The 16,058-nt window shown below is 38.9% G+C and overlaps 1 protein-coding gene across 1 annotated transcript in view; it reads right to left on the bottom strand.

The window, feature by feature from the left end:
* VWF (von Willebrand factor) overlaps positions 1-16,058 on the bottom strand; it is a 144,134-nt gene that overhangs the window by 71,064 nt on the left and 57,012 nt on the right. The window contains exons 20-27 of the mRNA XM_068400423.1: positions 12,569-12,707; positions 10,751-10,885; positions 7,544-7,690; positions 6,753-6,893; positions 5,087-5,206; positions 4,315-4,471; positions 3,592-3,750; positions 2,266-2,401 (exon numbers count right to left, since the gene is read on the bottom strand). Coding sequence (XP_068256524.1) covers positions 2,266-2,401; positions 3,592-3,750; positions 4,315-4,471; positions 5,087-5,206; positions 6,753-6,893; positions 7,544-7,690; positions 10,751-10,885; positions 12,569-12,707 — 1,134 coding nt within the window. The remainder of the gene's footprint in view (positions 1-2,265; positions 2,402-3,591; positions 3,751-4,314; positions 4,472-5,086; positions 5,207-6,752; positions 6,894-7,543; positions 7,691-10,750; positions 10,886-12,568; positions 12,708-16,058) is intronic.

Below are 16,058 nucleotides of genomic sequence, written 5' to 3' on the forward strand. Positions count from 1 at the left end.
CTAGTTTGCTTCACAAGGAAGAAAAACATGAGGCAAACTGGAGGCAGCTAACACAAAGAGTAGGAAAGATGCTTTTAGTTCTGATATAACTTAGCATACTCGAAGGAGAAGGCTTGATTTACCTAGGTTTTAACCTTAGTGAAAATAACAAGTCTTTTTTCTAACTCTAAAGTTCATTACTTTCCTTTTCTTTTTCCTGACTTCCTTTTGTTTGGAATACAGCTTTGGCACATGTTTGTCCTCCATTTTTTTATGTCTCCTTTGTTATCTTCCTCTTATTTACCATGTTATATGTTTCAGTCGCTTTTCTCATATCAAATGATGTATTTCATCTGCAGCTCTTTTTAGTCCTATTTGTCTTCCCTCAACATTTCCACTCACCTGCATTAGTACATTTTTCTCTTCCCCTTTCCAACTCAGCTCCCATTTTCCTTTTTCCCCCCATCTCTGCCTTTTCCACTATTCATCCTTCTGCATCACCATGAGATTTTTCACCTCTGTCACCCTCCACCTTTTAGGAACTTGTTTATAATTCATCTCTTTCTATCTTTAGCAAGGCTTTAAAAGTTCTGCCCTTCTAATTCCTGGTTGCATTATTCTCTTTGCTTCACTTCTCAGAGCAAAGAGCATGACTGTACTCACGCACAGGGTGGTACAGACTCAAACAATATATTTTCCTTGTCTTACTGGACAGTCCAAGAAACAGAATAGGAAAAGTTTATGAAAATGCAAGGACCAAAAAATGCATGTTTTCACTGTCAGAGAAAACCCAGGATGTACAAACTAAATAAGTTAATACTGGAAGAAGGCACCATTTTCTGGAAAAAGACTTCACTTTACACGTGGCACCTTCATTTAAGTTCTCTTAGCTTAAGCGCTACGTTCTTTTCAAGCTGCTCTTAGTGTCTTCCTAATTGAAGAATGCCCAGCTACTTTTGGCATTAACATATAGCAACAGAAGATTTATTATTTTAATCCTAATATGAGCAAGTCTCTTCTAGTTTCCAATTTCCTTTGGATATTTGCTATAAAATTCATTTTTGTCCAATATTTTCTATTGTTTGTACAGATGGTGTAGGCATCTAAATTAGGTGACAGCTATGCAACAGTATGTTTCCCTAGTGAGGTAAGTTTTCCTAATGTTCTGAAATCTTTTGTGAGCAGCAGCCAGTGTATCAACATTTAAGATAAATTATTATTAAGGATTACAAAAATTGGGGAGCAGAGCCTCATTTATGAAGACTCTTTTTTGACCTTTTGATGGAATTCAAGGCTCTTCATGCATACTGTTAAAAAAAAAAAAAAAAGAAAAAGAAAAAAAAAGAGTATTTCATTGATTAGCCTAACAGTCTCATGCCCGGGGTTTACAGCACAGACATACACTAGCCCTGGCAAGTGGCCAGGAATTCGAAGTTCATACCCATTATGAACTTCTGTGAGGTTCAGAGCATTTTGAGCTAAGGTGTTAGTCTGGGCTAATAGCTGCTGCAGTTTTACAACTCAGTTTCTATTAAATATGGTCAAATTACAAGATGGAAACTTCTCATATTCACAGCATTATAAGTGACTAGTGAAAGTATCCATCAAAGGTCTAGACATCCAGAGAATGACAAACTTCCAGGTACTACAGGTTGTGGCATAATATGCCACTGGGCAGCATACAGAATGAAAATCAGTCTCTGCTGCATTGCAGCTGAAGGCCCTGATCCTGCATGGTGCACAGCGTTGTGCTCCCTGCCATTAATTTCGTCATATTTGGAAATGCGTGCATGCAGGATCAGGCCACGGCGTATCATTTCAAAATCTTGGGGAAATTAGTTTTCCAATAATACTACACAATTCCAACTGCTAATAACCTCAGCGAGATCTAGACTGAGTGCACATTCGGATCTTGCACTATATGTAGGATTTTTTTAGTATTGGCTGAAGAAAGAGTCTGATGGCTTTATTGATGTTGAATCACACCTTACACAAAAAGAAGTAGAACATCTGAAGCCAGTGTGGCCACCTACACATGGGAAAAGGCCTTTTTTGAAAGGAATTTATGAATATCACTTGCTTAAATTCAGCTGACATCCTGTAATCCCTACTGTCAGCTTCAGATTGTATGTGAAGGGTTATTGATATAAAAGATGGTTTCCAAGGTTCACCTTCAATGGTATATTTAAAGTTACATCCAAAAACTTAGTCATGCAGATGTGCTTCATCTCTCTCCCTTTACCCTACTCAAGAGGCATGCGATTTCACTGCATAAACCCATCATACCAAGATTGACAGTGCTGTGGATCATCTCTGTTCAAAACTATTCTCTTTCCATGCGGGATCTTGACATCTCCAACTGCACACACAGGACAGTCTTCTGGACTGACACAATCCAGGGACAGTTCATCAAGTATTTTCCCTGTTTCAGAACAGCACATTAGTATAAAGATGCCAATTTTCATGAATTGCAAAACTCATCTTTGCATTTACGCTGCTACAAAAAACACAAGGCTTCTGCGTTGGGCGGAAAAGTTCTGAATACTGTGTTATGGTCACTGCCAGTTTGACGCAGAGAAGTATTTCCTTCCTTCATAACCTTTATTTTCACTTTTATCTAGGTGCTGGAAGTGTTTAACCCAGTGTATAACCTGCAGCAGCCAGTACCATACAGAAGGTGAACATATCTTTAGAACAAAGCATTGAAGATGACAGGAGAAAATGCCATTTTCCTTTTTACACATATATTATTTACATATTATATTATTCTCCCAGCATTCCCTACTTCACTCTGATCAGAGATACCAGCACCCAAAATAGCTATTTTTGGTCTTAAAATACCTACCTTCTTTGCTTTCATGTTTTCTTGCTCTGCCATTAGGAGCTATTTATTCATCTGAGTTTTCACATTCCTTTTGGACCTTGCTCATCTTTCACTCTTTTCCTTTCTGCCTGTCTTTCCTCTCCCTACCCCATATTTCCCATATTTTTTCCTTTCTCCTTTCTAAGAGATAGCTGATGGGAACAGTTAAGCTGAAAGCTCAGGCTCACAGGAGGATGTCTGCTGGGCGCTCTCAGGAGCACCAGAGCCTTGGAGGTAGTAAGCAGGTCAAGGCAACGGGTTTTCCCCCTGCAGTAATTGCTCTGAAGGAGAGTATTTTATGAGTGTCCAGCACAAATTCATACCCTCCTTTAACCACATAGCCAGCAACCATTGTTGTTACACAGCCCGTAATCCTCCTATCTTCCTTTCTTATCACCCCATTATCATCCTCTCTTGTTCTTGCTGGCACTATTTAATTCTCCTCTTCTAGGAACCACTTCATGCCCTTCACACACTGCTCATTTCACAAACTCAAACCAGGATGCCTAACCACCTTCCTCATGCAGTAAGAAATCGTGGTGAAAACACAACAGTAAGACAGTTAAGGAATTAACTGCTACATCTTTTGCAATATCCAGCCGTACCAATCTGTGAATATTTCTGGACTGTAAGATCTCTTTTCATGAAATAGAAATACTTGGGGGGGAAGGCTCTACAGCAATACCTACAAGTACCAGGAGCAGAGCAGAAAAAAGTAACTAACTCCTTAAAGCAAAAGATGGACTTACCTGCAGGACAGTGTACATGGCATCCTTCCACACACCGCAGAGGGCACTCCAAAGGCTGTGGGTGCTGGCACGTTACAGGACAAGCAGGTCCACAGCTATTATATCGCCATTCACATTGATAATCTAATTCTTGTTTATTCAAGTCCTCACAGCTTTGTGCTACAGAGTGAAAGAATCAGAGGAAAAAAAAAAAATCAAACCAGAGTGTATTCACCTTGCCTCTCAGAACAATTACATCAAACTTGGTGCAAAGTGGACCACATATACATAGAAAAAGAAAGATTTCCATTTTTAAATAAAAATATAGTTATTTTAATACATTCAGGGCAGGCCACTACTTCACACTTAAATTTTTTTTCACATAATGAAGTACTTGCTCTAGATCAGAGACATTTGTTTTTGATAAAAACAATTGCAAAAAATGATCTTTAATTTTTAATTAAAAAAAGAACATGTACAGAAACCATTTCTTTCTCTACATTGTACCATGGACTATTACATCCACTTATTGAGGGAATGTTTTTTCCAGATATGGCTCTGAACATAAATAGAAAAGGGAGAGGAAATGTCACCATGAGCTGCTAGCCCAGTCCCATTAAAGTGAACTTCTCTGAACATCAGCGGGAGCAGAGCTGGATAAGAACAGTCTATCTGAGCCAACAGCTTACTGATTAAAAGCTTGAACCCTTTCACCAAATTCTTCCTTATCTACCCTGTACTTACGGCACAGAGCTGGTGATCTCCAGTGAACAGCAACACCTTTTTGTGCACAGACATGTGCATAGGCTGCTATAGCATCACAGAAGCAAGCACAGTCCCCAATAGATTCGCAAGCACAAGTGTCATACATGCAAATATCTATGTAGGGCTCAGGATTCACCTACAAAAGAGAAATATAGGGTACAGTACACTCACTGATTCCCCTCATCGCCTCCTTCTAGACGCATTTAACCTTCAGATGGTTTGCCTGCTCCATTCGCCAAGAGTTGAGATGCCACATAAATCAGTACAGGTCTTTCTGCTGATGTCAGCAAGGACCCAAATCAGGCCATGTTCTCAAAGCTCTTACAGACACTGCAGTTTATTGTTCCTTAATATTCCCCATACAGAGTAGCTTTATATGTTTTTGGGCCCCGTTCCCATACCCACTTGTGCAGCAGCTTGGGTAGAATGCAGTCTGAATGGCATATTAGCTCAGCTTCCTCTCCCCTCAAAACTCAACCCTTGTGCTTGACTTCATGTGGCAGTGTCTGGGCTTTAGAGTAAAATTTCCTTCAAGCAGAAGTTATTCTATAGCTTTCTACTAGGTGGTATCCTGAATTTTCCCATGAAGCGTCAGCTACAGGACAGGGTCAGAGATGAGAACGCAAATTAGTCAGCCTTCTCCAAGTCCTGTGTGCTGTCAGCACAACCATACTTTTCCTCTCAGCTGTAAGCAGTGTCAGCACAGATCATGCAGAATTGAAGAATATGAAACATATGACACAATACTCACAAGTTTCTTGCATTCTTCAAAGAGATCCCCAGACAAAATGCTGCATGATGTTTCTACCATCACCTGCTTCACTACATTTCCATCACACAGTGGAGACATCAAGGTCTGTTCCCGGCTGGGCTTAATATTGTAAGAGAAAAGCACACATTGCATTAGCCTTGCCCTCAGGACCCTTCAAATTGAAGTAAGAGACTCACTAGCACTAGACATTTTTCATTACAAAGGAAATTGTCAGGACAAATCCTGCCATGGCAGAAGGCAGAGTAGAGCAGGTCACTTCCTACTTTTTTCTCCAGCTCTTACTTGTACGCTGCAATTTTAACACAGGTATTTTGATGACAGAAAGTCCCCCTGTACCAAACATCCACCCTGAAAAATTATCATTCACAGCTCTAGAGAAAGCCCACAAGACTCACAAATATGATCAGTCATCAGCAGAAAAAACCCATGGCCACTGCTCAGTAGTCTCCTCCTCTCCTGTTTAAGTTGTCTCAGAACAAGACACGGCATTTATCACTGAGACAGTCTAGGGTTCTGTCCTGGACCTATTACACTGAAATGAGGAGCTGTTCCTTCTCAGTCATACCCTGTGTCTCACTCCTCGTTATTGCAACTTCCTCTGTGGTCCAATCAAGTCATACCTAAAAAGCGATATTCAGCAAGGTAATACTGTAGCTATGTCACATTTGCACATAATTTATTCAGCTAATCCAAAAGATTTCATGTGATCAAAACCAAATGCTTCATTCTATTTTCTGATAATTTAAATATTTTAAGGAAAGATCTAAAAAAGGTCTTCCCCTCCCCCCAAAAAAAATTCAGATGAATTTTCAAGAGAAAGTTTCCAGCCTTAAAAGCATCATCTAAATAAAATGCTTCATTTTACAAATGTCAAAACAAGTTGTCTTCAGGTTGTGTCCTCTCACTTTTTGATTCAGAAATACTTTTGGCCATAATTATTTGTCAGGTCAAGACAAATTTATTATTCAAATTCATTCTTTCAAAACTGTATTTGGAAAAGAGGAAGTATACTCTCATGTGTAGCATAACTGGTACCCCATGAAATCACCTAATCTCTGGCACCAGGACATAGATAACACTTTCAGATACCAGGTAACCTTCTCAAAATTCAGAAGCAGTGATAGCATGGCAATAAGGTCTTACATCCCCTCCTGTATCTTGCTTTTTCTGTTCAAGCAGAACAGAACTCTCCAATCTGAAAACAATAACTGAATGCTCTTTAAAAAATATCGATCAGCATATAGAAAGAAAATAATCTGTGCATTCAGTTGGGATATAGAAGTTTGGATAGTGAAATATGAAATTTTTATCTGAACTCCCCCTGTCTGAAAATTACAGCTGGTTTTTTTTTTTAGATTAAGCTCTAAAATGAGATTTCCAGTTACACCTGGATTTCGAGCATCTGGGCTGGCAAACTCTATGAATAGCCCCTACCATACAGATTGGCTATTTTAACATTCATCTGAAGCCAGGCATCGCAGAGGCCTTAATTGATCTTTTATCAGATTTCAAGAAATAATATTTGGCAAAAATATGGGGGAAGGAGCTCATTCCTATTTATTTTTATCTTTTCAAACGTCTCTGCCTGCTCTTGAGTGATACTGTAACCCATATTAATTAGTTTTCACAGTTCATTCACAATCACCTTTTCAACATCAGCACAGTATGGATTAACTTTCCAAGAATTCCCAAAGTCAACTGGATCTACTTCAAGATGTTCATTGCTGCTGGTCAAATCATTGTTTTGGATTCCATCAAAGTTTCCACACAGACCACACACTTGATCCTTGCAGGGAAAGAAACACAAAAACCATAAATCTTACATCTGTAGACTGGCTTAGGGTTTTGTTAAGAAGTCTTTTTAGCCTAGTGCTTTAATGGCATGAGGCTTAAAAACTGAATTATCCCTGGTCTTGCCAAGTTCACTAAAATAGACATAGTCTCTCACAGAGAACATTTAGCTCCTATTCCTGTTCTGCTTCGCTGAAAGTAGGACCATACTGTCTCCAAGGACTCCAGGAAGCAAGATGACAACTCTGATCAGTGGTGCTTGTTGGCTCTGTTTGGAGTATGTCCCTACAATCCCATTTTATTTCTGGACATGACTGTCCTATTGCCATCACTAGTAAATCTGGCTCCTTATACTGCTCTTCCTGAATACAGAAGAAATCACTCAAGGTATAGTTATTCTGAGGCACCACAGCATTCATCCTTTCTGTCATAGCACATCTCCAATGACCCAGAATTTACCCCTTACAGTTGAACTACCGGGAAAGTAAGCAACCCTTATGGTACTACAAAAAAATCCCTTCATTTTCATGCAAGTGCCTAATACTCCATGGAAATCTATCAGCATGTCCGCATAAAAAAAATGCTATTTCCCAGAGACAGGGTAATTCTTTAGTGAGAATAAGTAGTAAACCAAAAAACACTTACTTTGAAATCGCCTTTTAAGATAACTGAGACTCCCATGGCCAGATCCCAGGTCACACTGATGCTTTTGCCCAGTAAAATGATGAAATAATGGCCAGACCTCATGACTTCTAAATCGTTGTCGTCTTTAGGAGGTACCTTGATGTCTACCTGAACAAGAAAAGCACACTGTGCTATCGACCATGTCTTTAATTACTGTTTCACATAGGTCACTTTCCCAGTGGGACACAAGCTGTTTTCAAACATGCTGTTCTCCAGAGAACAGACAGTTCCCATACACTACACAGATGCTCCAGAGCACTTGCAAAACTGTAAGCAAGATATGGGTGAGGGACTGATTATAGGCTTGTGAAAAGTTGCTGTGGATAAATTATTGCCTTAGAAACAACACTTCTGAACAGCAAATTGGGATACAAGTACAGTATTTCAATTTCATCACATTTCTATAATTTTGAATGAGGCAATGTCCCTTGTGCTCCTGGGGTATAACATACACTCACCACAAATGCTGGCACACAAAGCAATGACTGCTAAACAGAAGGAGGGCTGATAAAGAGGACAGAGTAGACCCAATTAACAATCAGCTTAGAATTCTGTCAATGGTTCACTGAATAATTATGTTTTATTTTTATTTCATCTTTTTAGGAAACTAGCAATTCTGTGCTCCTGAAGCAGGTAGCAACAAAAGGGCTAGATATGTTTAAGTGAAATGTGAACTGGGAGAACCACATGCACCGGTGGCCTCTGAAGGACCAGAGCCTGATTCTGAAGTTGGGAAGGACTTTCTTCCCAACCAGCTACACCAACAGAAAAAATCCTGAGAGATTCTATTTGATGTCTCTTCATTTTTCCATCACTTTCACTTCCCCTGTGTGCCTCTTTCTCTTTCTATCTGGCTGCAAATTCATTGCCTCCAGCTACTAAGAACTTAAGAGATTAATTTAAAATGCTTTCTTTCACACTGTAATTCCCTTTCAATCGGAGTGCTAATAGGATTATTAACCACATTTGGAGAGAAAGGTCTGGCATGGCTGTTACTTTATGCACCACTAATGTATTAACTAAAAACTGCTTAATTGTGGAAGAGGCAGATGAAAACTTTCAATCAGTGCAAGTACTGATTAAAGCAAGGTAGAAAAGGGAGCCCACAAATCATTCATCCACTCCCTAGTTTGAGGGCAAAATATTTCCTTATCCCACACCTCCTTCTTGCTCAGTTTAGTAAATCTCAGTACTGTAATTCAACTCTCTTCATCTCTGGAGTATTACCAGAAACTTTATCCCCAAAGAAGACATCCTCCAAAGATCTCCTAAAGAGGGCTGTCAATGTCTTTAGGGGAAGAATATGTTAAAAGATAGACTATTTTAGGAACTGGAAGCTTTTTAATCTTCTTCTATGCCCAGTGTATTACTATACAGTCTAGTCACACTTGGTCACTTATCTTCTAAATATCTACAGTAGTCTCTGTCTTTCCAAACTAAGACAAAACCCAGAGAAGGACAAAAATGAGCTGGGAGGTTGACCTAAATTACAGAATTTCTGTTTATGGACGCTTTTTGCCCAACCATGAAGTCATAAACTTTTGACCTTACAAACTGGCAGATTTATTTGTTTCCGAAGAGTAAAAATGATTTCACGATAATTTTTTTTTAATGTGAGACAGAACTGTAGTATGCAGATATCGCAATTAAGCCCCCCGTTTACTTAAAACTAGGAGCTATCTCAAAACAATATCATCTTAAAACAATGCTGCTTGGAAACATTTCAATGGCAAAGAAAAGTGTTGATTCTCCTACTTGCTTCTAAGGATTCTCATGGAAAAAGAGTGTAGGAAGTCATCACTGGGTGAGAATTTGCCTGAGAGTCTTCATATCAGTTGTTTTTCCTTAATCTCTCCTTTGGTTTTGTTATTTCTAAGAAAATCTGCTCTAGATATTACACTGAGCCTTAAACTCTCTAGAAAGACAGCTAAAAATTCAGGCAAGGTCGTGTGGACAGTCTTGTGATACAGACCTAGCTTTTGCAAGGACATACGCTCTCAGGAACCCAACACCCTCTGTTGCTGGAGTTGATGGATGCCTAATCACCTCTTGTCTTTTCTGGCCCTTCTTTAGGTGTCCAAATGGAATCACAGCTCTTCTGAACACATCACCTAAAGAAGCTTTCAGACAAAGCCTGGCTCTATGGACTGATCCCTGCACTACTATTCACCCTCACCCAGGTAGGGGATTCTTTAGCAGTAGAAATAAAGAATTGGTTGGGCAACCAGTATGCCCTATGTTCATTCCTCCAGCAAGCAAAAGCCTACATGGATCATATGCTGTCAAGATGCACTGCACAGACACTATTAATAATGGTATGTTTTACGTGTTCCTGTCATGCATCAGTGGCACTCAGCAATTTGCAGGCAATTTGCAGGCTATGCAAAAACTGGTACAGCTTTGTCTGTTCACTGAAAACAAGGCAAATGTAGAGTGGTTTCACGTTTCACTGGGAACATTTTTGCAAAGCTCTGATCCAGATGCCAGTTCAGAGCACAGTGCTTCTGAAAACTGAGCAATTGAAACACTATAACCCACTGTAGCTCTGTAATGTTTGAACACACAGATGGCCTTAATTGTTACAGTGCTCAAGGCAAGGAGCTGAACTCTGCCCTTTGGAAAGCTCGTTTCCTGCTGTGAGGGAACATGGGAGGTGGAAGTGATTCTTTGTCAATTCTTCAGTGTTTGTTGGTAGGTAAGGGGGGAAAAAAGAAGAATCCAGTCATCTGGATTTTCCATCTGACAATTTAACAAGGGAAAGGATAGTCGATATTTGCTTCTGCAGTATCAACTTGTTTCAGCCATGACTTTTTTTTTTTCTGTGTGCTCAGTCCTTCAGAAGGCTAAATTAGGTCTGAAGCTTTACTAGTCATGGGGCAGTCACTTCTTAGCTCTTCCTTGCACTTAACCTTGCTTGAAATAGGCTTAGACCTCCCATGTTTAGAAAGGGCATTCCTCATATGAGCTTGCATTGAACAGCATTCTTACCCGAGATAAATTTATTGGCATCAAGCAGAAATACCAAAATAGCATTACACCTCTGGGAGCAAAATGGATAATTATAATCCTAGTCTGTTCATTTTATGATCTAATTTTCAAGAACCACTGAGCATGAGGTCATTCATGCCTCATCTTACTAAACAACCTGAAATACAGAAGCATACGTACATTTCCATTAAACAACTCTATTTCCCCACTTTCATACAGAATGATAACCCTTTTGGTGCACTTTTCTCCAGTGAAGCCACAGCCTTCATTTGAAATTAGTATCCGAAATGTCCCAGAGTCGTTCTTGCAGAAATCCTATCAGATGAAAATAAATGAATGAGTCATTAATGTGGAACATTTGAAAAACACATACAGATCTACAGAGAAAAAGGAAGCCTCAAATAATACCCTGTGTACTCTGTGGCCAGTAAGATATATGTTGGCATGCCAACTGTTCCTATATTAATTTGTTTTGTGCTTAGTGTTGATACTCATGTGGTCCACCCCTTAAAAGAATGAGGCCTACTCTGCCAGTGACACACACACGTGCATATTTTGCAGGGAGGATCCGTGAAATTACAGTATCTGTGACATTTTAAAGATGTACAGTGGTCACAGTGTACATCTTAATACATGTATATTAGTTGATTTAACGGTGAAAACAAGATTCTGCAGCTTTAATGATAAAATAAAAATACAAACCTAGAAGGTTAGGTTAGAAAGAAGGATTAGAAAGAAACGTGCTGCACAGTTTGGAGCAAAAAGTTTTATGCCCATGTTTTCCCACCTGTACATGAATAATAATTACAATAATGTCAACCTATTTATTGGGGAGCAATTATGTCATTTAATGTAATTTTAAGTCAAATATTTCTGAGATGCATGGAGAGTTAGTACTACATTGATATGATGACTCATGACTGTCAGGTCTTTTAGGATTTTTGGTTTTTTTTCAGTATACACCTTTTAAGAAAAAGGCCCTGTCTACAGTTCTCTGTTTGTCATCTGACGAAAACAGATCTCATTTTCATTTTAAGTAGTTTTGTAGTACTGTATGCTATTACTGCCCATAAGACCTTTATGCAGAGCTCTCACTAGTGTCAGAGCAATCATTTGTCTAAGGTAATCCAGCTGGCATCAAGGCAGGAGCATATTTCAAAGACGTAGCCAGAGACAGGTTGATCACACTTTCCTGCCCAAGGAGAACTCTAAGGAGGAATGGGCCTCATGAAAAGGGTCTGTGTGGGAAAAAGTATCCCAACCAAGAAACATGACACTTTCTAACTGCAGAAGACTGTTGTTATCAATTAGCAGTGGATTCATCTAGTGTTAGACCAAATTTTCAGATAAATCCTTCTTCTTTTGCACACTCATTTTTAAATACACAATGATTTGCATCTTTAGATGAGCTTTAATCTTATTTAACACTCTAAATTTCTGGCTGCTCCCACAAATCACAGGCTGATGTTACTGTGCTATGTCTTTATCCATATTGGATATTGTCAATGATGTACTCAAACAAGTTGGTGCATGGAACAGGACAGTGACGTTGCCAAAGTAAATGAGCAGAGTCTGTGCTCTGGACACATTTAGGGAAGGTTCACTAAGCACTTCCGGTCTCACTCACTCAGACAGTAAGCCATCACTACAGGATAAAGCAGCTAGTGGGGAATGCGGAAAGACTGACATATGGGTATCTACAATTCCTTGTTAGAGATGAGATTCAGACAGCTCCTCTCTGTACCATGCTGCTATCATATGATTTACAACTGCCAGCTAGACACATCACAACCTAACTCACTTCTGTAGAACACAATGCATTCTTTATATTTCTCAAGGCATCTTTGAAGTCATCAATTAGGTCTGCTCTCCTCTACCATACATCTGGCTTAGTAATTAAGAATACTTTATTGTGATTTATTCAAAAGCTGGACTTCTCTCCTGGTGTAAAACACCTTATATATTATCAGACAGCTTCAGTGTTTGACATATTCTTACCTGAACTAATACATATTGACAGTTTCCTGGAAACTTGTATTTCAATCCATCAAATGTCAAATAATGAGCTGTGCCAATAACAGTGCAGGTGCCATCACATGTATTTTTGGTGCACTCCCACTTTCGACCACGGCACACACTGTAATAGAGAAAACAGGTCAGTGACAGTTATAATTATTTCCAATGTATATAATAAGCAAGAGAATGGAAGGTGCTTTAGGCAAAGTGAAAAAGTTTCTGCCTCCAGGAGCTCATGATCTGAAGACTCTCAAAAAGACACATAAGCAGTAATAAGCTACTATCTTGCCTGTTCTGCTCTTTTTCCTGGGCCTGGGTCAGGGAGTAACCTACTGCAGGCCAAACAGGAGCATTGTTCGCCTGTGTGTCTTAACCTGGACATCAGCTGCAGCTCTGTGAGGAATCTCTGCAGTTGTCTGCTGCTGTCCATCCTCAGGTATGTTCCCAGCAGATCCTCTCTGTGTTCGGCCTTGAGAAGGTACTCTCAGAGGGCTCTATGCCTGGGCTGCTGGAATCCTTCTCTAGACAGACTTCCATAACTACGTTACACTAGTGTGCACCAGATGACAATCTCTCTCATTAACATAAATTAGCATACGTTAACATTGGGTGCATAAATCCAACTAGTGCATTAACAGGTTAAGTGAATAAGGAATATGCTTCCCTTTTTCTTGCAAGCTGCATGTAGGAATATGTGCTTTTTGAACCTCCCTATTACAAAAAGAGGACTGGACAGAGCCTGCTGGAATATTTCATAACAGTATTAGTATTTTATTTTGGATATGCTGCTCTACTCAGAATATTCTTTTAGAAAAACAGTTTGATTACCCTCTAAGGACCATTACAGGTTAAATATGAAGTATAATATCAGCAACTCTGTTTATATTTACAGTACTGTCCATTTTTCCTCATTGAAAGCCAAAATAGTAGTAAATTTCATATCCAACTGATGCCAAAGGACATGCATTTACTCTAATGACCAACTTCTGGGACCAAGTAACCAGGACTGTAATTCAGTCCGCCCAGTGGCTTTTGTTCAGATTATATACTTAAGTACAATACCACCCTTCTCCAAAGAGGTGTGTCTGTTCTTAAACTAAATTCATTCTTCTTGATAGTTTATCTGACCTTGGAATTGGAGACATTACCTCACAGTCTGACAAGAATACACATATCGATAGAAATATTTCTTTTTCTGTACATAGGTACACATATACATACATCCTCTGAGGAATGTCCTACGGTGTGATATTGTCCCCTGAGGTCTCCTGTGGTGACTGAAACGTCTGCCCTACAGAGTAATTCAAGTTTAGTGCCATACAAATAGGAATCCAAGCTAAATCTCAGGTTATGCAACAGCAGACGTGACAAGGCACCTGATCATGAAAGGGCATACACCAGTGGTTCCCCGCCTTTATAGTTTGCAAATGACGATGTCGAAACACCTCCTAGATTTCCTCAAAAGCACAGAATATGCAAGAAAAAAAAGGGGACATCCTGACATGCAGAGAAAAACAAGATGCTGCCTTGTTTATTCAGGGGGAGGGGAATTCTGAAGAGCGATCAGACACAGGGTTAAGGTGTTGATATAATTATACCCACGTTGCTGTAGCAGCTGTACTCTACTTTCATTATCGTACAAAGACAGTGATGCCACGATGAAAGGGACAGCGTTCTGTTTTGTGTTTCACTCCTTCTTTTGCACTCTTTTTGCCCTTTGTTTTTTTAATTGTTGGTTTGTTTTTTTGTTTGTTTTAAAAAAAAAACAAACAAAAAAACCCCACATGGTGACTATCTTCTGACTGGGTATTCAAAATGCAAAGAAAGCAAATTCTCTTCTCTTGGCGTAACTCAATTGGTTTCAGTGTAATTATACCAGTGTAACAGACAGAAACAAAAATAGTAGGGTTCCTAGTCTTCATGATGACACAAAACCAGCCATATTCAACATCAATCACTACTAAGTTTCTAAGAGTTTCCAAGAACATTTGTATCCTTTCATTACTGTGATAAATAATAGTGTAAATCTTACATGATACCCTGATAAATAAGGCTCAAGGAAGTAAATACCATTATCCTCATGACAAAATAAGGGAAAGAAGGAAATAATTGAGAAATAAAGAAGATACTTCAGAGCATCCACCTAGTCCTCTTGCCCTTTTCCAGAGGTATCCTGGAGAACCACACGCCTTGCTACAGAAGCTGCAGGTATGGAAGGCAATCTTTTCCTTGTCATCCACGGGCTTTTGATCAGTGAAATAAATTGATTTGCTAACTAGCAAGAGACTGAGCAAACAAGATAAAAAATAAGGTCAATGAAGCATAAAATCTGCTCACTCTTTTGGTTTTTATTAATTTGGGGGAGTTAGAATAGCATCTGACACCATACCTAATAATCTAATCTAATAATAATAATTTAATAATCTAATAAGCAATAGCTTGCTTGAGGTTGGAGAAACATTCATCTACTAAATGCTATATGAATGCAGATGGACATCATCACTGCCCCAGGGATTTTCTAATCAAGCTCTATAAGGGCAAGGAAAGGGGAATTCTATCCCTGCTTTACAGATGTAAAAACTCAGGGATAAAAAACCTGAAGTACTCTCCCAAGATCAAGTTGCTAATCAAAGAAAAACAGGGTACTGAACTGAGTTCTCTAGTAATGCCTTAACCCAAGCATAAGCATTGTTTAATCTTAATAATACTTCACAGTATAATAAATATTGTGCAATACATGTTCTTCAAAGAATGAAATTTCAGTAACATGAAACCTATTGCACCTTCTGCTATAAAATCTCTGCTAACAGGTAAAGCAAGCCCAAGATTTTGTATATACGTGCATGGACAGATTATAAAGTATGTGGTCTAGCAAAATTCAGATTAGCAAATTTCAGCTGTGTACTGCTTCATAAATTTCCACTGAGCTGTACAATGAATTCCCAATACATAACAAAAGTTTTGCCACTAGCATAGACTTGGAGACATTCCGTTGTTCATGAATTAGGGTTTCCCATATGTCAAGTCAAATGTAAATGCCAAATCTGACACCTCTGGCTCATATATTGTGTTTGCAGGTGTTCACATCTGGCTAAGAACAAGTGAGAATGAGAACTCCTGCAACAGCAGTACAAAAAGCAAAAACAAAAGAAAAGGAATATCTGATCTCCAAAACACAGACTCTCAATTCTTATTAATTCTCAAAACAATAGTAATTTCCTATATCACTTTCTAAATGACATTTGACTTGATATTTGCTGAGAACTACCATGAAACTTTTCAAAGTCGCATAGTTCAAAAAAGCTCTAGTGACATTTTTGAAGAGACTTTATTTCCAATTTTACTTTCACATTCAAGAAAGATACCTAAAATGAGAGGAAGAACTTTTTACCAATGAGAAAAAGCATGATTTCTAACATTTTCTTCACCCTGATATTGAAGAAAATTCTATTCATTAGAAGAAATGTCACTT

The sequence above is a fragment of the Nyctibius grandis genome, chromosome 5 (genome assembly GCF_013368605.1).
Source record: "Nyctibius grandis isolate bNycGra1 chromosome 5, bNycGra1.pri, whole genome shotgun sequence".
Taxonomy (NCBI): domain Eukaryota; kingdom Metazoa; phylum Chordata; class Aves; order Nyctibiiformes; family Nyctibiidae; genus Nyctibius; species Nyctibius grandis.